We start from the raw sequence: 27694 nt of genomic DNA, 5'->3' as shown, positions 1-27694 counted from the left end.
TTTTATTTTATATTTTTTTAAAATAGCATGGTTTCCATCAAATCTGATATTAATAAAAAAAATTTAATTTTTAATAAAAGTTTAACTTTTTTTTTCTCAATAAAACTTATTAAGCTTATTTAAAATTATAATCATACTATTTTAAGAATTTGAATAAAAATTTTAACAACCAACTATTATTGATTATTAAACGGTTTGGTGAATTTAGACTTTTTAATATAAGTTATGGGTTGTAAGGTAATGTTTCAAAATATAAAGTCTATTTGGTCCCTTGAGTAAAGTTTAGGTGCTCTTCTGATTATTTGGTTCAGGGAGTAATATAACTCTCGACTTAAAGGGTTAAGCTTTAGACCGCCGTTTATGCAAAAGCTTTGATTGTTCATCTTTCTTCAGAGATTAGGGTATTCTTCTCTCTCTCTATTTCTCTGTATATGCATACAAATCCTTTCCCTTTTGTAGATATTATGTGAACTTCGAAATCCATGTCGTTTAATCGGCCGATCTTGCTGTTTCTAACCCTTTCTTTATTCATTCCATGCTATGAGTACCGATTTCGTTGGTTTTTGTTATTTGATGATTAAAGGTCTATACTTTCTTGTATAAGATCCAATTTACTGTTTCGCTTCTCTATTTCTTGTATTATCAAGGGTTTGTTTGTCTTGGATCATATTTTACTCTTTAGTTCTATTATAAATTTATTGTTTTTGAATACTCGTAGAAAGAGATGAGAGGTAGAAGTTACAGCCCATCACCGCCAAGGGGTTATGGAAGGAGGGGAAGGAGCCCTAGCCCTAGAGGACGATATGGTGGAGGTGGTGGTGGTGGGGGTCATAGCCGAGATCTTCCCACTAGTTTGTTAGTTCGTAACCTTCGTCATGATTGCAGGTATGATTGACAAACTTCATTGTTTTGATTCTAAATTTGTATGTTCATTCTTATGTCACCTTTGTCCGATAAATTACTCTTCTTTGACATGTGTAGGTATTTAAGATCGAACTTTTTGATTTTATTTGGTCTCCTATGTGTTATTGGGGAGTAGTTTTTGTCTTATTTGATGAATCTGTTAATATAACCCACGACTTATCTGATATGTGATGAAGCTATTATCTTGTTAGATATGCACATCTATTGATTTTGATGTAGCATTATTTAATGATTTTGCGTTATGAACCCTAAATTGGGTTTGTAGAATTCAATGTAGAAAGGGGAATTGACTGCATTACCTGTTAATGAACTTTCTTTATGTTAAATAAGCGTTGAATAATCATCATAGGATTATGACCTTATTTATAGAACTAAAACATAATCCTATGTTTATATGCTATACTAACAAAAAAGATATCTCAGAAAGACTAACATAGCTATCCTAATAAACTATTAATAATTATCTACTAGTTAGTTGTCTAATACTTATAATCTTCCAGCCGCTTGTCATTGTCTGGTTTTCCCTTCAAAACCCTAATCTTTATTTTGTATTATTGCTATTTTGTCGGGACTTGTTTGATGAACACACTAGGTAGCTCAAGTGGAAAGTTCATAGGTTTGAAGTTCGATCACCACTAAGAACTTCCTAAGTTGAAGTGGGGGACCATAACTGTGGGAGTTCGTGCTGACTTCCTGAATTCAATTTTTTTTTCCAAATAATCATAGGCAAGAGATCGTAGGCTTGAGGTTCGATTCCTAAGTTGAAGTGGGGGGATATATCTGTCGGAGGTCGTGCTAACTTCCTAACTAAATTAAAAAATAAGCTAGATACACATGGGTTGTGTAATGCATAGCTAAAAAAATGTCAGTCACTATCTGAATGACTAAACAAATACCTGGAATCTAGGCTGTCTGGGAAAAGATTTAAGGACTCTATGAAGCGGGAATAACATCTTATTACCAGAATCGGCCCACCTTTCCATATCGAGGACGAAAGACAAAAGATCCAAATAGTCCCTTATTTCTTTATCGATCACTTTATTCAAATCATCGACTAAAATACGAAAAATAAATTCAAATGATACTTCTGTCATTTAACCTAAATAATCCGCCTTTTCACGTTTTCTTATAAAACACCCCACATCAAACACGTTTCATCTATAATGTAGATTGTGGAGGAACAATTAAGCTGTTAGTTGACATGAGAAATATCAAGAGTGTTATTTAGCCATTTAACTTTTTGTTGTATCGTCTTTGTACTTTCCAGAATTTTGAGTATTCATATCTTTATTACTTTTGATCTTCTGCAGAATTGAAGACCTTCGTAGGCCATTTGGGCAGTTTGGTCCTCTAAAGGATGTCTACCTTCCAAGGGATTACTATACCGGGTAAGTTTCCTACCTTTAGGGAGGAACACCCATGATTTTACAGGCTATCTTCATTTTGAAACCTATATAGAATCACTTTCTGTTTCTGGATCTGAATCTGGATCCACACAAGGAAAACACTAATAAATTTCTGAATGTGTATTTGGCTAAGTTATATTCCCAAACGTGATCTCATCTAAATCCACATGAAAACAAAACATTTTGTACACAACCCCGTTCACTTTGTGTAATTTCCTGAAGGTGGTCTCTCCTTTTTGATCAATCTAATGTTCTGTTATTTACACTTGATTTTTCCGTTAAGGTTCTTGATACTTAACAGTGGAATAAAAGTGTTGAAGACACCAATCAAGTTTTAAGAGTACATTGAGAGAATCAAGTAGTAAAGAGTTCTGTTGAGATCAATGAAGTAGTAAAAGATTGTGTTCAGGGTGATATAATGGTAAAGAAGAAGTGACGGAAATTGAGTTTCTATACAAGGAAGATTCAAGATTTTGATATCTCTATACAAATGTGAAGATTTCAAGATCTCAAGATTTTAAAACTAACACTTCCAAGGTTAGCAGCCATGTGCTAGCTTGCTCTATGCACTTTTTACTGTGCAAGCTTTCATTATGCAGGTATAAGTTACTAATGAAACAGAAAGCTTAGTTACCGTCAACTGTGATAGGGTTAATATTGTTTTAACAAAATTTACCCATGAAGGGTTGTTAATTGCACAATCACGAGGTTGTTGAGCTGTTAAAACCTGTAAAGATGGATGGTTATCTAACATTTTGATTATTGCAGGGATCCCCGAGGGTTTGGTTTCATTCAATATGTTGATCCTGCTGACGCTTCTGAGGCTAAACACCACATGGATGGTCAAGTTCTCTTAGGCCGACAGCTGACTGTTGTTTATGCAGAAGAAAACCGAAAAAAGCCTGTTGAGATGAGGACAAGGGAGCGTGGTGGTGGCGGAGGCGGTGGCAGGTTTAGTTTTACAACTCTCCCCAACAATTAATAATTATCTTTGTGATCTAAATTGCTTGTTGAATTCCTTCCAGAGAAGATGATTTTGTTTTAAGTTGTTTTTTTACATGCTGCAGTAGGGGCAGGGTTTATGACCGAAGACGCTCTCCTCCTCCACGTCATTCGCGCTCTCCACGTTATTCTCGTTCACCGCCTCCACGCCATGGCCGATCAGACTACTATTCTCCTCCCAAGGGAGGAAGGCAATACTCTAGGTAATAATTATTCCCTAGTAGTGTTCTCATTTAGATTTGAATAAATTTTTTAAGTTTCTAAAGTGGTTTATAAATTTTGGACAGATCTGTTTCCCCCCAAGAGAGAAGGGATAGTCGAGAAAGAGAGAGGTCATACTCACGAAGTGTGAGTCCCCCGGTTAGAAGAGAGCATTCTCCCCCGTATGAAGGGAGCCGCAGTAGAAGCCCTGTGGTGGAGCGATCTAGAAGCCCAGTAAGGGATGGCTCTCCGGGGAGGAGGAGGGTCGAAAGAGTAGTTGTGAACCGAAGAAGCCCTAGTGGAAGTCGCAGCCGTAGCCCAGTAGAGGATTGATCTCTCTAGCTGCCAAATGAAATGCTATTTTATGTGTTGGATTTGATCTCTTCTTTCTTGTTCTGTTGCTGTTTGATGGTTTTATCAAGATTGGAATTTTTAGGGTTAAAACTGAATTTATCTACTCTACTTAAGTTTATTATCTGTTTGTCAGTCAGACTGTTTGTTTTGTTGACAATTTAGCCTAAGAAACTTAAAAGTCTTTCTTTTTTTATGCTGTTATGATATTCTGTCTGTCTCTGTAAAGTTACTCCCAGACGCTCCCTTTCCCACCCACGAATCACGATGTGTCCACTGCCAGCCAATTTCCACCCATTTTAGTTATTTTTAGAAGAAATCTGGTTTAATGGAAAATGGGTTATTGGGTGATAATTTGAATCAAAATCGTGTTTGGTAAATAAATTCAAAAATATCAACCGAAAACAAACAAGCACTCTATAGTACTTTCACATAATAAAGATCAAATTTTTTTTTTGACAAAAATGACAATGTTCTAGATAAAGGTGTGAAATGGGGTATACCCTCAATACTGAATTTGCCATTGCTGCGAAAGAAAGAGGTGAGAGCATCTTCTTCTTCTAAAGCTCCTTCATTTCCTAATTTATTATGATGTACTTTGCATTTAATGTGATAAGTAATGCTCTGTTTCCGGACACTAGTCTCTTCGTCTTGCTCCTGCTGCTGCTGCTGCTGCTGCTTTTATAGTTTCTCAAATCTTTAAAGGATCGCTCGCCTATTGGGGTTTCCAGTTTCTTCATCTTCAAGGTTCGCTTCTTCTTCTTCTAATGTTCGTTTAAGCTGTAGGGTTCTCTGCTAAATCTAAGAAGTATATTCATATTTTGAATTGTTCTGTTTTAGTTCCCTTACAGAGAAGTAGAATTGCAATAATGCTTGAGAAATGGATCGTCACTTTTTTGTTTTCATTTGGCTTAATGTCGACAACCGCAGCTGGTTCTGCATTTATTGGATTAAACATCGGCACTCAACTCTCCGGTCTACCTCCGGCACCGGAAATTGTCAACATCCTTAAACAAAACCAAATAACCCATGTTCGTCTCTTCAATGCCGATGCTCACTTGCTCGAAGCCCTTTCCAACACTAGCATACAAGTCATAGTTGGTGTCACAAATGAAGAAGTATTAGAAATCGGAGAATACCCATCAAAGGCTGCATCGTGGATTAATAAGAACGTCGCCGCTTATTTTCCGGCGACCAATATCACCGCTATCGCTGTCGGAAGTAATGTTCTTACGACGAATCGTAAAGCAGCCTCTGTTTTAGTTTCGGCGATGAATAACCTTCACAATGCTCTCGTTTCTTCGAACTTGAATAACTTAATCAAGGTTTCTAGCCCACAATCTATGGATATAATCGCCAAAATGTTTCCACCTTCGATCGCACATTTCAATTCCTCGTTTGACTCGATTGTTTTTCAGTTACTTCAGTTCCTGAAGAACACGAATTCGTATTTCATGTTGAACGCGTATCCGTATTACGGTTTCCTTAAAGGGAACGGGGTTTTTCCGATAGAGTTCGCGCTTCTCGAACCTCTTCCCCCGGTTAAACAAATTGTCGATCCAAACACCCTCTTAAGATACGACAGCATGTTCGACACAATGCTCGACGCCACCTACAATTCAATGGCGGTTCTTAACTTTTCGACCATCCCGATCCTCGTTACAGAGTCGGGATGGCCTTCGATTGGTGGAACCGACGCCACTAATGAGAATGCAGCGACGTTTATTAAGAACTTGGTATTGCGGGTTCAGAATGACTCCGGTCCGCCTAGTCGGCCTTCGGTTCCTATTAACACATATGTTTACGAGATGTTCGACGAGGAAAACAAACGGGATTGGGGACTTTTTACGACGAATGGGAGTCGTGTGTATGCTTTGAGCTTATCGAATCCTCAGAAACGAACGGGGAATAACAATAACGCATCTTTTTCATCGACGTTTTGTGTTGTGAGAAACGGGGCTGATACGTCGAAGCTGCAGAAGGGGCTGAATTGGGCGTGCGGGCAAGGTGGTGCAAATTGTTCGGCTATACAAAAGGGGGAGGCGTGTTATAATCCCGACACGATAAATGATCACGCCTCGTATAGTTACAATGATTATTATCAGAAAATGATTAGGTTTGGCGGAGATTGTGATTTTGACGGGACTGCTATGTTAACTGTCGTCGATCCAAGTGAGTAGTAGTTAACGTCGTGTTTTTATTTTTGTTGTTGATGGTTAACTTATTGTTTTGTGTTTTTTCTATAGGTCATGGTTCTTGTATATTTACGGGAAGGTACACTCTATATTTGTTATCTTTACAATTTTGGTTTTGTTTTTCTTTTTTTTAATAAGTCATTTGTTTTTTTTGTATAGTTTAAATTCGAGTTTGAATTCCGCGGTCTCACCTACATCGTCAAGACCCATTAGCCACACGGGATCAAGTTCAAGCCTTCGGGTTGGGGAGATTTTGTCGCGAATTGTGTTGCTATGTATCAATGTGATTTTGCTTGTTGTTTGATGAACAAAACATGGTTACTTTTTAATTTTATTTTTGACTTTAAGTAGATGTGTAGTTATGGTAGGTTTTAATCTGTTATTTGTTTGTTTGTTTGTTTATAAGGCCTTTTTTTGAAGTGGGTTGTTTGATTTTTTAAATTATGAATGAGTTTTCAAAAATAATTAAAACATTATAACCATGGTAAAAAGGTAATAAAAAAATGACTACAAGAAGATATTATTTATTACTGGTTGGTCAGAATATATGGAAAGGATAAGGAGGGCATCGATCGTCGAGTATAACAAACGGCGCCGTTTTGGTTGAATTAAGCGGCGATAAGAAGAAAGAAGGGTTTGATCCTGTTCTAGCGACGGCGATGAGAAGCTTCTTAGGAACATCTAGCGGCGGCAGTGGAGGAGGACGGTCGTGGCCGTCGACGACATCGGTGTCTACGTCGGGGAAGAGGATTCAGAAGGAGATGTCGGATCTTAATACCGACTGTCCCCCCGATTGCTCTGCCGGTCCTAAAGGCGACAATCTCTACAACTGGGTCGCCACCATCATTGGCCCCTCAGGTCCTGTCCTGTTTCCCTATTTCTACATTCTATACATATTTCCTTAAAAATCTGATGATAAAGTTACCAAATTTGAAAGAAATTTAACAGTAAAGCAATACCAAAACCAAGCTGTAATATTCGTGTATTACTCATCTTGTTTCTGTATTATGCTGTTGTTCATTGGGATCATAGCCTTGTTACTGTGTGGATGATGATTACATGTACATGGGGGTTAACTTGAAATCATATGTCTTAGTGTCTTTATAAATCATGTTCAAGAGTTTTTGCTTGAAAATCAATTCAGGATCAAAATTTAGTACCCTCAAGGATCTTCATTGCATCATTCCTAATTGGGTGGCTAATCAAACTTAGTTGTTACACAATTCTTATTCATCTTAACCTAATTATTCGAAAACAGAACAAAGGGTCTTGCCCTGTTCTAAAAAAACCCTTCATTGTGTTCTTATAGAAGCTATAGTATTCAATCTAAATTATGGCAATTTATTTTGCAGGAACACCATATGAAGGTGGTATATTTTTTCTCGAAATAGATTTTACAAGTGACTATCCATTCAATCCTCCCAAGGTAAAGGACATAAAATCCAATTCTTATGATAAATAACCAAATAGGCTGCAGTGTTCTTTCTTTCTTTCTTTTTTTGCTTTATAAATTTTAGGGTTTAGGATGCAGGTGGTATTTAGAACCCGTATCTTCCACTGCAATGTTGATTCTACTGGAAAAGTTAGTTTAGGCATGCTGAAAGAAGGTTGGAGTCCAGCTTTAACCATTTCAAAAGTTCTCCATGCTATCAGATCTATTCTCATCAATCCTGATCCATGTGAATAATCCTTTTTTCCCTTCTTTTTCTTTCTTTCATTTCTCGTTTAATTGTTCATTGGATTAACATGAAGCTTGCTTCTTGTACATTGACAGATGACCCAGTACTTCCGGGAATTGCCCACATGTATCTAGCTGATCGGGCGAGGCATGACAAATTAGCTGCCGAATGGACTCTTCGATTCGCAAAATAGATTTTTAACAAACTTTTCTGATCATGTACAAGATTTTGTTGTGAATCCTAGTATCAGTTGGGGTTTAGATGAGACGGAGTAAGTATCATGTTCAGTTTGGGGTGTTTTTTTTTTTTTAAACAACGGTTTGAGGCCATAATTGAACAAATCACACAATAAGCTTTACTGTTGTTTCCTTTATAAGTTTGTTTTTCTTTTTGCTAATAGTTTGTAAGTTCATTTTTTCTTATCAAACAACACAAATTTGAACTTTGCTTTTACCCTAAACCTACAAGTCTATCATTGAACATAGAACCCATTTGAAAATGCTTTTATTAAATGAAAAAATATTACAAGTTAATCTATAGTTTGAGAGATTATTTTTATATAGGTCTCATAGTTAGTCAAATTGGGCAGTCTATGAATTTGGTGGTGTGACAAATTGGAGTATGAAATAAGTGCAATTTACTATTGGAAAAACATGTTTAGTGAGGTCTAGTGCTATGATTACTATACTTTGAGATGTTAGAAAATTAAGACAAGGAGTCAATTTTCTCCTAAAATGCCAAAATTAACACTATCAAGACTTTTGACTAAAGCTAAAGTAAATGTGACTATATAAAATTGTTTTATTATAAAATAAATTCAATTAATTAAGAGGGTAGATGGGATAGAGAGAATATTACTGCTAGTCAAGAAAATAGATTGAAAACCAAGTCACTATTACAATTTGTCTGAATTAAAATAATGTAATAAAAACTAAAATCAGTTTTGAATTTCATTTCTTAAAATGTTCACATCATTTTTTTCTTTTCCTCCTGATAAATTATGACTTTGAAAAGGAGACCCATGTTTTTTTTCCAAGAACATCGTATCAAACAAGTTATTTCACCCCTAAAAATACTTAGAGGTAGTTTGATTTGAATTATTTGAGTTTTTTTTATTATCCAAAAAGCATATATCTTTATCATATTTTTTTTTAACATTCAAATTATTTAATTTATAAACTAAAATACTAAAATTTACTTACCTTACTTTTATAGAATTTAAATTTTAAAAATAAAACTTTAAAATATTTTAAGAAATTAAAATTTTAAATAATATACTTTATCATCAAATAATTTTTTTTTAAGAAAACTAAACAAAAACTCCCAAACAAGCTCTTTGGATTTTAGTGCTATGTCTTTGAATTTTATTTTTTCTTTCTAACGAATTTTCTCATACATACTTTATGGATGCAAATTAGGTCTTTTTCTTTTTCTTTTTAAATGGTAATATATAATTAAAAAAAGTTAACTTGTTATTATCAAGACAATGATTCAATAAAAAATAAAAAATAAAGTTAATTTTCTCATACTTTGTTTGTTTTGTTTTGTTTTGTTTACATGTATGTAACATGCAATTCTCCTTTTATAATAGATTACCAATATATTGATTTCAATTTTTTATTTTATATTTAGTTTTGTTGTATTTAAACCATTCTCATCTTTTATAATATATGACTACTTTAAAAAAAAATCTCCTTATTTTTATAATAAAAATATTCTATTTTCATGATTCTTCTTACTCTATTTTTTTTCAAATATTATAAGAAAATATTTTGAGTAAAAACAAAATATTTATTTAGAATAAATATAAGTATTTATTAAATAAATATAAAAATCAAGTAAATAATAATAAATTAAAATAAAATATTTTATTTTGAAAATTTAAAATTATTAATCCTGGACCTGATCTCTTAAGTGACTCTGTCCTTCTGGCCATTTTAGTGAGTTTTATTATTAATTTCTTATATATATCAAACAATTACATCTAGAGGAGTTTCATAATAAACAAGATGGAATGCAACAATAAACAACAACCATCTTGAAATAAAATAAAGTTACTTCACTCATGAGTCATGAACTCCTAACCTCAATCTCTCAGAAAATAAGAAACTAATTAATTTTCACATTTAATTTCCTACGAATTTATCAAATCTGACTAGATTGAGCATAGCGGTTATTTTCTCCTCCATTTTACTAATTAAATACTAGTTTTTAAACTAATTAATTAACCGTTTGTTAGACTTATTTTTATTAATTTTATAATAACGCTTTACCTTCTTCACCCACACATGAAATTGTGTGACAATTTGAGATAAGAAAATAAAAATATTTATGAGTGTTTAATTGAAAATAATATTATGTTTGGCATTTGGTACATTGAATTTGAATTGAATTCAATATTAATTACTTTTTATATCTTGGCAAAGTCCACAGTGCCCTTTCCATCATGAGCCTTCCTAAAGAAGTGCTTCACATAATCGGAGTAAAGGACTTGCTTGTAGATGGGAGTCTCCCCGCTCTCTATGACCTCCCGCAAGGGTCCGATCACGTCGTTTGGTCTAGGGTTCACGAATATGGGAACCGATATCCTGTTGTGGTTTCCGTTTGCAGCCACCCGATGCTCCACACTCTTGTACCGTCCGTTGCTCATTATCTGAAGGGCGTCTCCAATGTTGATGACGATGGCCCCCTCGATTGGTGGAACGTGGATCCAACTGTCGGTCTCGAGCTTCCTCACATAGAGCCCGCCCACTTGGTCCTGTAGGAGGATGGTGAGAGTGGAGACGTCGGAGTGGCGCCCGACTCCGATTGTGAGCTCGGGGTTGGGGCATTTGGGGTAGTAGTTCATGTTGATCCTCTTCGATCCCATCAACAGGTTTTCCTTCTCTTCGTCGATCTCTTTCACGTTGAGCCTCTGAGTCAGCGCCACGAGAAGCTTCTTGATCATGATTTCAGAGCTCTTCAAGAATTCCAAAGCGTCGTCCCTATATATATACAGATGATAATTAAGAAGCATGAATTATTTATTTGTAATAATATGATTAATTTGATGCATGCCTGAATATGCATATGATAATGTTTAATTAATTACTTGCAAGCTTGTGGCCAATAGGCATCGGCCTCTTCTTGAGAGACGTAAAAGAGGCTGAGGAAGTCTTTCCACTCGAGAGCTTTCTCGGCATGAGGAGTAAAGCTAGTCCCGAACCGGACATTATTGGTCGGAGAATTATCCTTGGAATGTTTATTCTTCTCCTCCGCCGACTGGCTGAAGAAGCGGTAGGTGGATTCCTTGACCTCGTCGAGTACCTTAAGTGGAACCCCGTGGTTGACGACTTGAAAGAAGCCCCACCTCTCCGAAGCGTCGCAAATGGAATCTGCGACTTTTTGATCGGAAAGGTCGGACATGTCGATAACGGGAATGGAGTGTTCGTCGATGACGGTGGTCATGTCGATTCTCTCGTCAATGGGCTGAACGTATTGGTTGGGGAGAGATTTTAGACCCAACTCGGAGAGACCCTTGACTCCATGCCCTTGATGAACAGCATAATTGATGATATCAAATGTCTCTGCCATTGCCATTGCCGGTGCCATAATTTGTTAATCAAATTAAGTAATAATTAATTAAGGTTATACAGATTGAGTAAATTAAGTGTTGTGTTGTGTTAAGTGTTGATGGAAGTAAGAGCTAGATAGTTTATATATAGAGTGGTTGAAATTATTATTATTATTATTATTATTATTTAATTTGTTTTTGAAGATAATAAGATGTGTGCAATATCCACGAATTTTCCTTTCCTTTCCTTTTATTTTATTTATTAGTGACGCTATTTGTCTGTTGGAAAGCTCCAACCAGATTCCTTTTTCATTTCTGTGAGAGAAAAAGTAATATATTTGGTCAATATTGATTACTAAATAGAAAACAGATAAATAAATAAATAAATAAAGCTAGAAAAAGATGCAAGTTGCTTTTTCGACTTATTAATAAATAAAGCAAGAAATTAAAAAGGACCACCACCTAATATGCAATAAATATTATTAAAAAAAATAATTAGAAAATACTTTAGCTGAATTGATGGGTCATGAAAAGTCCTTGTGTAATTAACTCCTTCAAAACCATGAACCATCCAAACCCTGGTTAAAAAGAAAACATAATATAAGTGGGTTTTCTTTTTATTTTGCCACAAAGAGAAAAAAAAACTACCACATATTGCTAATATATATGATTTTTTTTTTGAATTTCATTTCACAATTCACATACATGCATATCTTAATTACCATCCTAGTAAAACCATGTTCTCTTTCTTAATCTATATAACAAAATTAATTTTAACCTCATTTAAAACATGTTCAACAATATATAAGTTAAATTATTAAATACTGTTTTAAGTCATAACAATACTCTATCTAGCTCCTTCCTACCAACTTCCATTTGACCTGCAAGTAATAAATCAATAAATTAAAGCATTAATTCTTAACGTTAAATGCATCTAGTTGTATATAAAATTCTAATTAAGCACATGTAAACATATAAATTTATGCAAATATATATGGTGTTACATTTTGAATTTGATTGGTCTTCGGTAAGAATGGAAATTAAACAATGGGTCGAGATGATTGTTTGAGATTTTAATTCCCATGTTTGTATTTAATTTTCTTTAAATATATTTTTTACAAGGTGATCAAAACATGCATTAAGAAATTTCACTTACTTTATTTAATTAGCTAAATAAGTTATTTTAATAGAGAAAATATTCGATAGGATATCATTTCGGCCAACCTTTTTCGAGGATTCAAATATTCCATTAAGAAATTATGAAGATATCTTATACCATACAATTATATGATATAGATTATTCGTAGGACTAGTTTAATTAGTTGTGGATAAATGGGTGGAAAATTTCTATATATAAGTTTTGCAATTAAAACTGTAAGGATCACTTTAACTATCCTTATAACAAAACATACTCACAAATTAAAATATATTTTTGGCCTAAGGAAATTCATTTAGGGTTCATAAAATCACATTAAATTTTATTGATCCACAAAATACGCTAAAAAACATGACACAACAAAAAGCATATTGCTTGGGCAAGAGGTTTGTGTTGGAGTTACTAAAATAAATGTTGATAGTGGGTGATTTTGAGAAATATATATTTTTTAATAAAAAAAATTAAAATGTATTAATAAATAATGATATTTTTTTATAAAAGTAAAAAATAATTTAATATTTTTGATTAATAGATTAAATAATGTAATTGACGAGAATTTGAAAAAAAAATTATACATTATTTAATTATTTAGAGGGGCGGTGATGCTCAACTAGTTTATTTGAAAAGATTGATAGATTGTGGATTGAATTTGTTTAATCTTGAAATTTTGTATTTACAATTTAAATTTAATAAAATAAATTAAGAATATTTTTTGTATTTTTATTAATGAAATGATTAAAATAATAATAATATTATGATAGTAATCTATTGTTTAAAACCCAAAAATTCTTACTTAATTAAGATCAAACAAGTTCTTTACTAGGAATGTATCGGTTCGGTTTTCAGGTTCTTCGAATTTTTATTTTTTTAAAAAATTTAAAAACCGAACCAATTTGAATAAATTCGAATTCGATTTATATTCGAATTTAGTAAATTCGAATTCGTTCAAATTCGGTCGGATATTCAGTTTAAACCATATATTGAACATCAACTACTCATAATATAAATTTTTTAAAAAAAATTAACAAAACAAATAAGTTGTTAAAAAAAATCTTATCTATTTAATTATAAAAAAATATAAATCACGCAAACTAAGTTTAGTGACTCACCGTCAATATTCGTCAATTGATGAACGACGGAAGTAAAATAGTGTCGACGACGATAATTATGACGGTGGAGAGGTGTTGATGAAAGTGCTGATGTTACTAGTGAAATAGCTAGATAAGTGAATAATTTAAATATTCTTAAAATTAGAGATATGTGAGTAATTAGAAGGAACACAAAGGCCAGGAAAGAGGATGACTAGAAAAGGAGAAAATGAATGAGAAATTATGGATTTATTGAATTATTGAGCTTGAATATTAGGAATTTAGTAGGAGACCCATAGTAATTTAATATATTATATAAATTGAATTCGGTTTGTAAACTCGAAAATCAAACACAAACCCGTATTTGAATTCTAATCGGTTTAAAATTCGATTCAAAAATAAAAAATATAATTCGAATTAAATGAATAAAAATTCGTTCAGACCATTGAATGCATCAGTATTAAAAAATATATCTTTTGTGTAAATTTATGTTTTAATTATTATTATTCTTTAACATATATTTTTTTCATGAATGATATAAGTTAAATTATTAATCAAAATTTTGATTGTATCTGAAAAAAAAATTATTATAATTAATAATATATTTTAAATTTTTACAATCAATTTCATAATCTCAACCATGCCAGTTATTTAAATAACTCAATTTCAATCATAACCAGTCCTTAATTAATGACAAGCTATTATAATTATATGATAATAATTGATTGTTAAATGTTAAAATCCAGAACCTTATTTTAGTTGTATGTATGTATTTATTTATAAATATTATTTACAGTTTTTAATGAAAATTCATATTTTTTATTTTATAATATAGAAAGTTAGCTAACACCCACTTTAATTGAAGGTATAAGAAATTCAACTTCCATATTAAACACATAGCTTGTAGATAAAAAGTCGGGTTCATTTGATTATGTTTGCCTGTATATATAGACACTGGCTGAATACTTTATGTTCTCAATAAAGTAAGTTCAAGTCTTCACATAATTTTTATTTATTTTTTTATTTAATTATTCTCCAAATGATTTTAACAATAATTTTTATTTATTCTCCAAATGATATTAACATTGATCATCTAAATTGTCATCACAATATATATTATTAACCTTATAAGACACGTTTAAAAAAGATAAGTATTATATAATAAGTAGATACATTGACATTAATTGAGTACATTGCATCTATTTGTAATTTCTTCTTCAACAAATAATTAAGATAAATATATTTATCAATTAAATCTAATTAAATATTATATTCTTTATTTTTATTATTATTATTATTATTATTATTGTTATTGGGGTATTATATCTTGGCGAAGTCAACGGTGCCCTTCCCGTCGTGAGCCTTCCTAAAGAAGTGTTTCACATAGTCGGAGTAGAGTACTTGCTTGTAGATGGGAGTCTCCCCGCTCTCTATGACCTCCCGCAAGGGTCCGATTACGTCGTTTGGTCTAGGGTTCACGAATATGGGAACCGATATCCTGTTGTGGTTTCCGTTTGCAGCCACTCGATGCTCCACGCTCTTGTACCGTCCGTTGCTCATGATCTGAAGGGCGTCTCCGATGTTGATAACGATGGCCCCCTCGATTGGAGGAACGTGGATCCAACTGTCGGTCTCGAGTTTCCTCACATAGAGCCCGCCCACTTGGTCCTGTAGTAGGATGGTGAGAGTGGAGACATCGGAGTGGCGTCCGACTCCGATTGTGAGCTCGGGGTTGGGGCATTTAGGGTAGTAGTTCATGTTGATCCTCTTCGATCCCATCAACAAGTTTTCCTTCTCTTCGTCGATCTCTTTCACGTTGAGCCGCTGAGTCAGCGCCACGAGAAGCTTCTTGATCATGATTTCCGAGCTCTTCAAGAATTCCAATGCTTCGTCCCTATACATTCGATTAAACACAGATGATGTTTAGCAAGATGAATTATTTACTATATATGATATATATGATGCATGCATGAATTAACGTTTACTTACTTGCAAGCTTGTGGCCAATAGGCATCGGCCTCTTCTTGTGAAACGTAAAAGAGGCTGAGAAAGTCTTTCCACTCGAGAGCTTTCTCGGCATGAGGAGTAAAGCTAGTCCCGAACCGGACATTATTGGTCGGGGAATTATCCTTGGAATGTTTATTCTTCTCCTCCGCCGACTGGCTGAAGAAGCGGTAGGTGGATTCCTTGACCTCGTCGAGTACCTTAAGAGGGACCCCGTGGTTGACGACTTGAAAGAAACCCCACCTCTCGGAAGCGTCGCAAATCAAATCTGCGACTTTTTGATCGGAAAGGTCGGACATGTCGATAACCGGAATGGAGTGTTCGTCGATGACGGTGGTCATGTCGATTCTCTCGTCAATGGGCTGAACGTACTGCTCGGGGAGGGATTTGAGTCCCAACTCGGAGAGACCCTTCACTCCATGTCCTTCATGAACAGCATAATTGATGATATCAAAGGTATCAGCCATTGCCGGTGCCATATATAATTGATTTGTTAATCAAAGTATATGGTTAATGTATAACTATTAATTATATAGAGAAGAAGATAGATAAATAGCTAGAAGATGATGGAATTAATGTTTAGCTAGGGAATTCGTTTATATAGAGGATGAGATTATTATTATTATTTTGCCTAGAAGATAAATAAATAAATAATAATATAGCGACGAATTGGAAAGCTCTAGGGAGTTTCGCTCGTGTGTGAGAAATGCGTGAAAGTAATTTTGGGGTCAATATTGGAATATAGAGTATAACAAACCAACAAACAAAAATAAATTAATAAATAAATAATGCTAGAAAAAGACACCAGTAGGTGGTCGGGTCCGGTCAACTTTGTATGACTAATAATTAATAAATAAAATTTAACGTGATAAAACCACTTTGGATGTTGAGTAATCTTTGATTGTATTCAGTCACATCTAATGAATTAATTCAAATTTACAATTGATGGTAAATCTCTCCGGCAATCAACCACCTCCCATATATATAGTAGTTCATGTCTAAGATTAGGATTTGGACTTAAAAAGAGATTAATGTTTTAAATTTCAATATTTCTTCTAAAGGAACTTTAATTGAAATCATATAGATGGAATATTGTGTTACCTCTTTTTCTTTAAAAAAAAATAATTAAAAAAAATTATACGTCAATAACATGAATTTTTTTTGAAAAATAATCTCATTTAAAAAAAAAATATATATAGACTGTTTTGCTTGAGTAAGACATCTAAAATTTTAAATAATTAAATTTTAGAAAAATTTAAATGAAAACTATATTATAATTTTATTTATTTTCAAACACATTCAAATATCACTATTGCTAATAATTACTTCATTAATCAAATACATGCATCTTATAATCCTAGTGAAATTAACCGAGTTCTCTTTCTCAATCTATATAATAATAATAATAATAATAATTGTAACCTCATTTAAAACATGTTGAATAATAAATAAGTTACTCTCTAATAAATTAATCTATATTAAAATATATCTCAATTAAGTCTTAATACGGCCAGCTCTTACCAACTTAATTTCTTATTACCATATATACTAAAATCAAAGAAAGCTAGCATTAATTTTCAAGTGTAGACAATCCTTTTCATAAATTAATTTTAGAGTGAATTAAATGCATCTGAGAGATTAATTAGAACCTGAAGATTGTGATTAGTAATAAGAATTAACGAAACTCTAAGATATTTTACAAATTTGAATTGAATTTGAGTTTGAATTTTAACTAATTCAATATACATAAGTGTGTTCTTGTGATAATTATGGATCCATTAATTGAGTTACGTTTAATAACGTGTTTCTATTTTTTTCTCTCACAAATTAAAAAATAAAAGTTTGAAAATTTATTTAATTATGTTCTTCCAATTGTTTTTTAAATCTAAAGTGTCTTATGTATTTTTTTATTAATCAGATTTAAGATATTGTTGCGCTTTATTTTATTCAATATTTTATTTAGTTGGTTCGGATTTTTTATCGTCTCAAATTTTTGTAATCCAAATAATACTATTGGTGATACGTTTGTTGTTCATACCCGTCAATTGTGTTATATTAATATTTTATCGAATGTATTCGTCTTTTTCTTAAATGCAAAATAAAAATATATTAACGGATCTCGAGTTATTTTTTCATGTTTTTCCAATAAATTAAAATTACTAGACTAATCTTTTATATAGAGACACTCTATATATTTATGTTCTAATGATTGGTACAATTTTTCTATATCAACAATATATATATATAGATGGTTTGACAAAAAAATTCGACGATGTTTTCAACTCTCGGGCTAAGGATAATTTCAATTATCATTCATTTAAAATATTTGATATAGATTTTTTCGATACCGCTTCATTGGTTCTATTGACTTGTATATTCAATCACGCTTAAAAACTCAATTCAAAAGAGTTTGGATTTGGTATGACTCTTAACAAATTGAGTTATTTTCTTTATTGAGAAATTTTATTTTTTAAAATTGTTCATACAATTTGACATATAAATATTAATTATTTATTTTAATTTTGTAGATATTATTTTGTATTATTTATTATAATAAATGAGAATTAATTCTTTATATATTAAGAAATATTTTTCTTAATTTTTTTTTAATATTTGAAAAGAAAACAATAATAAATAGCTTGAAAAAAAAAATATACACACAAAACATAAAGGGTTCAACAATAGCGGCAGAATTCTTTTATCAGAGCCAATTTAAGGATGGGAAAAACTTTCCGTCAGAGCTCCTGGCTGACACTAGATTAAGGCACAATCAAACATTTACCAACGCTTAAATACGTCGGAAAGGAATATTTTAAGTGCCGGCGTAGGATTTTATTATTATGGTATATATACCTAACTATTATCTAACTCAACCCACTAATTAATAAAATTTAAATGAGTTGAATTATTCATTCATCACAAATTAATGTTTATAGGAGAAAATAAAATAAACTATAAAAAACGCTTGAAAATATGGCAAACACTTGGTTTTACTTGAAATTACGCCAGCGGTATATTTGTAGTTACATATATCATTATCTTAAATAACGACGCTTAATACGTCCTAAAATACTCGCATCTCATTCTATCCACCCGAATTCCATCGTACACTTAATTAATTATTTACATACAGTACAAATTTGAGATGATGGATTGTAGCTTTTCTCTTAAATATTATCATATATTAAAGCTAGATTGGATATGTAGATTGTTTTTGTCATTAAGATACGTGGAGAATTAAAAAAGTTACAAAACAAAAGTCTAAAAGATGTATTTTTCCATCTGTTTTGAAAATTTAGATTAATGACATGTTAAGTGATCTTTGGGTTACACAAAATACTTTTCCCAAGTTATAATATATACTTGATTTATTAAATATTAAAACTCAACACCTTCTTTTCATTGCATTTTATTTATTCTCCTCCATTTCTTATATATATTATTCACAGTTTTGATCTTATCTCCATTGATATATCAATTCTCTTAATGATTTTTGACATATATAGATGTAAGATTCTCATCATAAAAATTATTATAAACTTAATAAGTACATACATTGATATTGAGTACATTAATCTCCTTGTTTCTTCAACAAACAAATTATGACAAATACTTATCAATTAAATCAAAATAATAAATTTATTCGTATGGTATATATGATTCAAATACTAAATCTTGGCGAAGTCAACGGTGCCCTTCCCGTCGTGAGCCTTCCTAAAGAAGTGCTTCACGTAGTCAGAGTAGAGCACTTGCTTGTAGATGGGAGTCTCCCCGCTCTCTATGACCTCCCGCAAGGGTCCGATCACGTCGTTTGGTCTAGGGTTCACGAATATGGGAACCGATATCCTGTTGTGGTTTCCGTTTGCAGCCACTCGATGCTCCACGCTCTTGTAGCGTCCGTTGCTCATTATCTGAAGGGCGTCTCCGATGTTGATGACGATGGCCCCCTCGATTGGTGGAACGTGGATCCAACTGTCGGTCTCGAGTTTCCTCACGTAGAGCCCGCCCACTTGGTCCTGTAGGAGGATGGTGAGAGTGGAGACGTCGGAGTGGCGCCCGACTCCGATGGTGAGCTCGGGGTTAGGGCATTTTGGGTAGTAGTTCATGTTGATCCTCTTCGATCCCATCAGCAAGTTTTCCTTCTCTTCGTCGATCTCTTTCACGTTGAGCCGCTGAGTCAGCGCCACGAGAAGCTTCTTGATCATGACTTCTGAGCTCTTCAAGAATTCCAAAGCTTCGTCCCTATACATACAATTAAACACAGATGATAAGCAACATGAATTATTTATAATAATATGATTTGAGGCATATATGCATGCATGAATTAACGTTTAATTACTTACTTGCAAGCTTGGGGCCAACAGGCATCGGCCTCTTCTTGTGAGACGTAGAAGAGACTGAGGAAGTCTTTCCACTCTAGTGCTTTCTCAGCATGAGGAGTAAAGCTAGTCCCAAACCGGACATTATTGGTGGGAGAATTATCTTTTGAATGTTTATTTTTTTCCTCAGCCGTCTGTCTGAAGAAGCGGTATGTGGATTCCTTGACCTCGTCGAGTACCTTAAGAGGGACCCCGTGGTTGACGACTTGAAAGAAGCCCCACCTCTCGGAAGCGTCGCAAATGGAATCAGCGACTTTTGGATCGGACATGTCGATGACGGGAATGGAGTGTTCGTCGATGACGGTGGTCATGTCGATTCTCTCGTCAATGGGCTGAACATACTGCTTAGGGAGGGATTTGAGGCCCAACTCGGAGAGACCCTTCACTCCATGCCCTTCGTGAACGGCGTAGTTGATGACATCAAATGTGTTATGATCAGAAGAGGGGGCCATTGAAAAACGAAAGAGTAAGAAAGAATTAATTAAGATGTTGATAACTATGAGAATGATTTTCAAGGATGGATTAATGGGATATATATAGTGTATAATAATAATAATAATAATAATAATAATAATAATAATTGGCATGTGATCCAATGGATACTTATGATGGCGGGCGGACTGAAATTAAAGTGGGTAGGTGAAGTCATTGTTCATTCTTAATGTTAAGAGAAAGAGATCATCTTCTTCGCGGAAACTGCAAAATATATTACTAAGTTTGTTTGATTCAAGTTTCCTTGTATAACAAGAAATTATATATATTTATAATATTGTCTTCAATATCATCCTGTTGTTTAGAAACTCACAGGATCCAAACGAACAAAAAATATATATATAAGAAAAATAAACTTAATAAGTGAATTCAATGATATTTAGTTTTTTTTTTAATTAAAATAATGAAATTTTAGAAAAATATATATTTTATAATTTATTTTATTGGTTGGTTATTTATTTTATATTTTCTAAGAGAAATTATTATTATATATAATTTAAATAATTAGTGTTTTAGTTTTCAAATTATGATCATAAAAATAATAAATAAAACAATTTTAATATCAATAGCAGTTAATAAAAATCTATGGAACAACCTCCTAAAGCCTCGTTGGAATTAGTTTTTTTTAAATATAAAGAGAGAAAAAATAATGATGGTTAATGGTTTTGAATAATAATGGTTATTTTTTATAAAAAAAAAAATTAAATGATATTGATATATATAAATAAAAAATAATAATTTAAAATAAATGATATTTAAGTATTTTGATTAATGAAATGAGTGAGTTGATTGTTGAGAAATAATTGATTAAAAAATTGATTTTATTTGAATTATTTAAAAAATTCAAACCTGTTCCATTCTTCAAATTGAAAAACTAACCCACATAAAATTTTAGAACAAACCTAATTTAAATAATGGAACAGGGTCAGGGCCAGGCTCATACTAGATACAACAATCCTCACCCACTATTTCCACCTAATAATACTAATCAATCCTCCTTTAGTTTAAGTTCCATATTATTAATTCAAAATAATTATGATTTAAATTAAGTAATGAGACAAATTATCACAAGTTTTTAATCTAAAAAACCAACGTTAAAACTCAATTGAGATAAATCATTTAAACAAAAATAAATATTTAACCTCATTCAACAAAAAAGCATTCAATCGGGTTTTTGACAATGTCACCGGGGACAAATCTATGTAGGGGTTCGAATGGGTTGAAGCCCACCCCGAATTATTTTTTTTCGGTAGAAATATGGCATTATTCTTAATTTCTTAAAAAAAATTAATATAATTTATTGTTTTTTTATCTAATTATTAAAAAAATGGTAAAACTTTACTTTTATAAACTTATTTTTTTCAAAATTTTCTCGTTATTATTTTAAGCCCATCTAATTCGAAATCCTGAGTCCGTCCCTGCATGTCACTACACAAAAAATCAAACATTTCTTGAGCATATGATCAATACATATTACATCATTCTTAACCCATTTCAATTGTGTGTCGTCTCTTATTGGTCATTCCCACTTCTTCACATAGAACAGGAGCCTGATTATGTTACACATATTTTAATCCACATCTTTTTTGGGTATCCAGAGAGGAGATCACAAGAGTTGAGGCAATAGCTCTTTAAAAGGGTAATAACTAACTTACGTTGGACATAAAAAACCCGATTTCATTGTGAGATTATCGTGCTTGATTACGCAACAAGTACACGAATCATGATCTAACAATTCAAATCATTTAGCCAACAAATTAATCATTTAAGTAGAGCAAGATTACAAGTGACATCAATAAAAATAAAAATAAAAATAGTGTTGAAATTTTTTCGTTTCCATTTTCACGTAAAATAAAATGTCTTATTCCAACAATAAAACATGTAATGAATTTAGAATAATTGTCATAAATAACCTAATAAAATCAGCATAAACATTTTATAATCCGATTTGAAAATTAATTTAGCTGAAAGTAATTAAAAAAAATGGTTTGGTAGCAACCTTATAAATTAAGATATACAGTAATAAAATAAAAATACATTGCACTTTTTAATATCTAATTTCCATTATCCTTATCTCATATATATATTTTTATCACAACTTTCTTTGACAATTTTTTATTTATATTCCTTCTATTTATTTTTGAAAAGATAATCATTCTCATTAAATAGTTAGTAATTTAAGTTATCATCTAAAACAAATCCATTCATATTATAAACTTTACACTTCAAATCTAATATATTATAATAAGTTCAATTCTTAAAGAGTTTTAACACTTCAGCTCTTACCAATTCTCATTTGACCAGCAAGCTAACTAAAGAAACAAAATAAAAAAAAAAGCATTACAATCTATTGTCAATTCAAAGATCATTCAGGACTGTTCTTAATTTGACATTTGTTTTGTTTTATCTTAAACTAGTTAGAAATACGCAACTTTCTGCGATTATGTACTTCTTTGTTGTATCGATTGATTTTATAAGATGTTTATAAAGTGATATCTTCAACTAGCTATGAACTTTTCTTAAAATGGATAAAGATATGATACAAAGAAACCTTAAATTTTATAAAGGACAATATATTTCCATATACCCTATTATGCTCATTGTTCATGGTTTTGTGAAATCACATTCTATAATCAGAGTTGGGCCAATGATTGAACTATACTAATTAAGCTTTTCTTTTCGTTTTCCTTAGTTTCATTTTTCGAGATAAATTAGAAATACTTATAAGCTATTAAAAATTATTAATTATATGATTCGATTAATCTATTACTTATGTACAAATTAGTCAGATTAATGATTTGGACGTAAGTGTGTCCGTGTAACAAGCGTTGCCCAACTCACCTTATCCACTGGGTCAATGTCTCTAATATATAGAGCTGTAATTGATGATTTTTCAAGTCCATTTCTTACTTGGCTTGTTGTTTTCAACAACTTTTGTTTTCATTTAAATTTTGTTATTTTTTTTTGACTTTTTGTTCTATTATTTCATTTTTTTTATAATATGTACTGTTCAGTCAACTTTTAAGTTGAGATGGATGAATCTCAAAACTATGAGATCGTAATGGTTTTTTAAAAATAAAATAAAAAACATTTAAAAAAAATTATTTATAACTTAAACACATTTGAACTAATTTCCATGTAAGACAATTACATCATTTTAGTTTTATTAATTACCCCATTTGATATCTACCAAGTTATCCCAGTAGTAAGAGTCGACATAAGAGACCAAAAATTAAAAAATTATTCCACTTATATCCTCAATGTTCTTTTATACTCATTTATCAGTTATGTAATTTTTGTTTCTAATTAATATAAGATTTTATTTTAATTTTCTTATAAAATATATATATAGATATATCGAGAAGAGATTTTAATTTAAAATGGATTTGTTATAAAATAGTAACATTCCTAAGTAACCCTAAGTCCTAACTCATATTCACATAGTCCAAATCTTTTCCGTAGAGTATTGTGTCTTTGCATTGTGTTATGAACCTATATATTGTGTCGGTAATTTGATTTGAATATTAAAAGATCAAATTAATACAATAAAAGACCTAATTAACTAATTAGCAAGTTAAAATAAAATAAGTAGTAATATATGTGAAATCAACAAAGGAAATCTAAAATATGCTTTTGTTGACCAAGTTGGGTATGATTTCTACTTTTTCTTTTGTCAACTATTGATTCTATTTGTTTTTTCCATATAATCCAATCTATTTATTTATTAGTAATATCATTCAATAAAATAGGTTAAATAAAATAATAATAATAAGTAGGTTATAAAGATATATGACAAATAGTACAATTTTTTTTAAATACATAAAAAATTAATATCACAATTTATTTAATTTTTTAAATGATGCAAATTAAAACCATTTTTTATTTTGAAACTTATTTAAATATATATACGTACACATAGGAGCACATTGAGGAAATTACAAGCATCTTCCAAACAACGTATCCAAACAAGCTCTAAATTTTTTCTTAAAAAAAATAAGAAGAAGAACTTGTTTGATATTGGTTTTTTTAGTTTTTTATATTTTTTTCTAAAATCTTGATTTCTCCACAAGAAGTAGGTTATTTGGATTTTTAATTAGTTTAATTATTAAAATATTTTTTATTTAAAAATTAAATTTAATAAAAATGAGAGAATATTTTAGTAAATAAAATTAATAATTAGAAATATAATAATATAATATAAAAACAAAATAAAATTCTAAAAGAATATATAAAAATCCACACCAAACTATCTCACCTACCCTAATAACAGTAACATGCCAAAATCCAAATATCATTGGGATGGTAGGTGTGTTAATTAGTTTGTCCTTAATGTTAATTATTTTCTTCACCCTTAATTATATAATATATATATCACGATAAATGAAATAAAATGCACACAAAATAGTAATCAACATGTAATGATGAAATCATAAATCACTTTATATCAAGTTGATTTTTATAAATATCTTAACACAGAATTAATGTACTTGGAAGTAGTTTGATCTGATTGTTTTTTAAAAATATTTCATTATTATTTAAGTGTCTTTCTAACTATCAAATCTATTTATTCTTCATCTAAAATATTTAAATAAATTTAATTTATTTTTATTAAATTTTAATTTTAAAATACAAAAAAATATTTAAATAAATATACTTTGGAAATTTGTATTTTTGTAATTTTATGTGCTTATGATTAAATTACTGAAGACTCTCATTTATATTATGTTACATAAATCTTTTAAAAAAAAATATATTTAAAAAAAAAATCATTTTTTTATTCAATAAAGTAATTGTTTGAAAAAAACAGGTTTATACAGGTCGTCGGTAAAACTAAATACCATGGTACAATGATTGAAGGATGCGTTTTTGCTTTCACATTAATCATTTAAAAAGGCTTAGATTAAAGAATACGGTTTCTAGCTCCTAATGATAACTTAAATTAAAATGGACCAATGATATAAGACTAATTGTGAAGCTAATTATGATAGGTTGTGTTATTTTTTTTTAAAATAAAAATAAATAAAATTCATCTTTTATTATATAACTTAAGTGCTCAACTGAAATTGATATTTGTTTACCATGCAATTTTATGATTTTTCTTACCATGAGATTAATATATAGTATCATATTTTAGTTATTAGGTGATCATGATATGATTAAATAACCAACATCAAGGTTTTGATTGCTTTGATTGAATCCTAATTTATGAATAATTTGATATAGCTTATTCATTACACTAGAGGAGCTAGGTATTTAGATGTATTATTTTTAAAACATTAACGGCTAATGTTTTTAGTTTTTAATTTTTGTTTATAAATTTTAAATAATAAATAACTCATGGTTCATTAACTCTCCATAGAGAAGATTAATTACTTCTCAGATTTACATTATTAATAATTTGGAGTATATCAACGAAATTTAACTACATGATGAAAAGCACTTAGAGTTGTCTACTCTCAAATCTCCTCTACTACCTTTTTCCTCTTATAGGCAGGGGCATAATGACTGTTTTTCTCCCTTCTTTTGAGAGAGAACATGGGGAGCAGATGATCCTATCCCGATTCAATGTCAGAGATAAAAACACTAAATTTTTTCACAGAATTTCTAACGCGCAATCAATAAATAATGTGATTAATTTTATCTCAATCGAGGAGAAATTCATGATATTGAACTAGAAATTTCTATGAGTATTGTCAATTTTTTGTAAGGATTTGTTTGAGGAGCCATTTAAAGTTAGACCTAAATTGAATGATATTAATTTTGATTTAATTAGTTTAACGCAAAAATATATGTTGGAGTCTCGGTTTTCGTTGAAAGATGTTGAGGCGGCCATTAAAGAATGTATAAGTGATGCTATATTCAGTATAAATTTATTTGAATAAATATTAAATTATTTTAAAAAAATTAATTGATGTTTATTAAAAATATATATGAATTTACATGAATTTGAAATCATAAAATTATATATATATATATAATGTTATTATTTTGGTTAATAAATTTAGTGACATATCATTTATGACGTTGTTTTCTCATTTTTGTTCAGGGAGTCGATGAAGTCTATAAGATAATTAATTTTTTTTTTCAAAAATCTAAAAGTTAAATATTTTATTGGGCGATATGTTTTTGTTTTTGTTCTTATTTATATTTATATGTTTGGTGACTTTTTTTTTTCATTCTCAAATGTGATATTTGTATAGTTATATTTAAACTGTCATTATATTTCAATATTCTAGTTAATTTTTATTTTATAATAACCATTTAATTTTCATGAAATTGTAAAGTTATTTATAATTAAGATGTTATATAAAATTATTTATAATCGGACTTACACAAGCGGTTCAATCAACTAATTAAATATGTGATTAGTCAATTTAATTATATATTTTATTATAAACATATAAAAATTATTAATAGCGATGTTAACTTATTTAATTAATGTATTTGTCCTTTTCTAGGTTGATTCGACAGATTTTTTTTTTTAATCTTAAAATATATAATTAAAAATATATATCATCTTCTATATATATTTATATATAAAAATAAAATAATTAAAAATAAATCTTAATATATTTATATTTAGTCATTAAATTTTGTATATAAAATCTTCCAATTGGTCTAATTAATTTTAGGGTTTTATTTATATTATAAATAAAGATTAAATATTAAAAATAATATATTATTGTATGTGGTGGTGTTGGATTTGATTAATTTCGGTTATATAAAATAAAAAATTATTATCTAACAGTTTCAAATCTGTATTCACTAGTGATTATATATTAATTTTAATCAAGTGGCAGGTTGTATTAAATATAATTTTCTGTTAAATTGGTCACCCTAATTTAATCAAACCGTTTTATGTAGCACATAATGAAATACTTTTATTTAAGGAACATCATATTCACCGCTAATTTAGTAAACCATTTATTAAAATATTTCACATCAATTAATTAGGGATAATGGATTTAATTATCAAATGTTTTCAATTCACTTAGTCTTACTTTGAATAGTCCAACTTTGTAATACATATATTTATATATTTGATGTCACATGGGCGTTAATGTATTATTATATTGTTCACTCTTTATCTTATATTCATTTTTTCCACTTTTGCCATCTCTTAAATATTTTATTATAAAATATCTATTTTTTTTCTCTATTATTATTATTATTATTATTATTATATATAATAATAATAAAAAAGAGGTCTTACTAATAACACAAAATGAGCCGGAAGACTATCTACAAAGAAAATAACACAAAA

The 27694-nt window shown here is 30.5% G+C and overlaps 6 protein-coding genes across 7 annotated transcripts; 3 read left to right on the top strand and 3 right to left on the bottom strand.

Moving 5' to 3' along the window:
• Window positions 1-320: 320 nt before the first annotated feature.
• On the top strand, window positions 321-4082 carry LOC124926943 (serine/arginine-rich SC35-like splicing factor SCL30A). The gene is made up of 6 exons (XM_047467277.1): window positions 321-401; window positions 719-885; window positions 2235-2312; window positions 3099-3281; window positions 3398-3535; window positions 3620-4082. Exons 2-6 carry the CDS (start codon window positions 725-727, stop codon window positions 3864-3866), a joined length of 807 nt encoding a protein of 268 aa, XP_047323233.1. The 5' UTR covers window positions 321-401; window positions 719-724; the 3' UTR covers window positions 3867-4082.
• A 360-nt stretch (window positions 4083-4442) lies between these two features.
• On the top strand, window positions 4443-6454 carry LOC124927738 (glucan endo-1,3-beta-glucosidase 4-like). Of its 2 annotated transcripts, none has more exons than XM_047468201.1 (2): window positions 4443-4631; window positions 4736-6454. In XM_047468201.1, exon 2 carries the CDS (start codon window positions 4754-4756, stop codon window positions 6062-6064), a length of 1311 nt encoding a protein of 436 aa, XP_047324157.1. In that variant the 5' UTR covers window positions 4443-4631; window positions 4736-4753; the 3' UTR covers window positions 6065-6454. The 2 variants fall into 2 exon arrangements, with proteins under 2 accessions (XP_047324157.1, XP_047324156.1); XM_047468200.1 differs by having other exon boundaries at window positions 4725-6454.
• Window positions 6455-6654: 200 nt separating this feature from the next.
• LOC124926913 (constitutive photomorphogenesis protein 10) lies at window positions 6655-8155 on the top strand. Its single transcript, XM_047467236.1, has 4 exons — window positions 6655-6937; window positions 7432-7505; window positions 7611-7758; window positions 7854-8155. Exons 1-4 carry the CDS (start codon window positions 6739-6741, stop codon window positions 7949-7951), a joined length of 519 nt encoding a protein of 172 aa, XP_047323192.1. The 5' UTR covers window positions 6655-6738; the 3' UTR covers window positions 7952-8155.
• Window positions 8156-10135: 1980 nt separating this feature from the next.
• LOC124927102 (feruloyl CoA ortho-hydroxylase F6H1-3-like) lies at window positions 10136-11375 on the bottom strand. The gene is made up of 2 exons (XM_047467450.1): window positions 10850-11375; window positions 10136-10742 (listed from the first exon to the last, which is right to left on the bottom strand). Exons 1-2 carry the CDS (start codon window positions 11347-11349, stop codon window positions 10169-10171), a joined length of 1074 nt encoding a protein of 357 aa, XP_047323406.1. The 5' UTR covers window positions 11350-11375; the 3' UTR covers window positions 10136-10168.
• A 3387-nt stretch (window positions 11376-14762) lies between these two features.
• LOC124927068 (feruloyl CoA ortho-hydroxylase F6H1-3-like) lies at window positions 14763-16082 on the bottom strand. Its single transcript, XM_047467411.1, has 2 exons — window positions 15545-16082; window positions 14763-15449 (listed from the first exon to the last, which is right to left on the bottom strand). Exons 1-2 carry the CDS (start codon window positions 16036-16038, stop codon window positions 14876-14878), a joined length of 1068 nt encoding a protein of 355 aa, XP_047323367.1. The 5' UTR covers window positions 16039-16082; the 3' UTR covers window positions 14763-14875.
• Window positions 16083-19068: 2986 nt separating this feature from the next.
• Window positions 19069-20425, bottom strand: LOC124927079 (feruloyl CoA ortho-hydroxylase F6H1-3-like). The gene is made up of 2 exons (XM_047467423.1): window positions 19903-20425; window positions 19069-19801 (listed from the first exon to the last, which is right to left on the bottom strand). The coding sequence occupies exons 1-2, from the start codon at window positions 20388-20390 to the stop codon at window positions 19228-19230; spliced, it is 1062 nt and encodes a 353-aa protein (XP_047323379.1). The 5' UTR covers window positions 20391-20425; the 3' UTR covers window positions 19069-19227.
• Between the last annotated feature and the right edge of the window lie 7269 nt (window positions 20426-27694).

Source organism: Impatiens glandulifera, chromosome 2 (genome assembly GCF_907164915.1).
Source record: "Impatiens glandulifera chromosome 2, dImpGla2.1, whole genome shotgun sequence".
NCBI lineage: Eukaryota > Viridiplantae > Streptophyta > Magnoliopsida > Ericales > Balsaminaceae > Impatiens > Impatiens glandulifera.
This window is presented reverse-complemented; position numbering and strand designations above follow the sequence as displayed.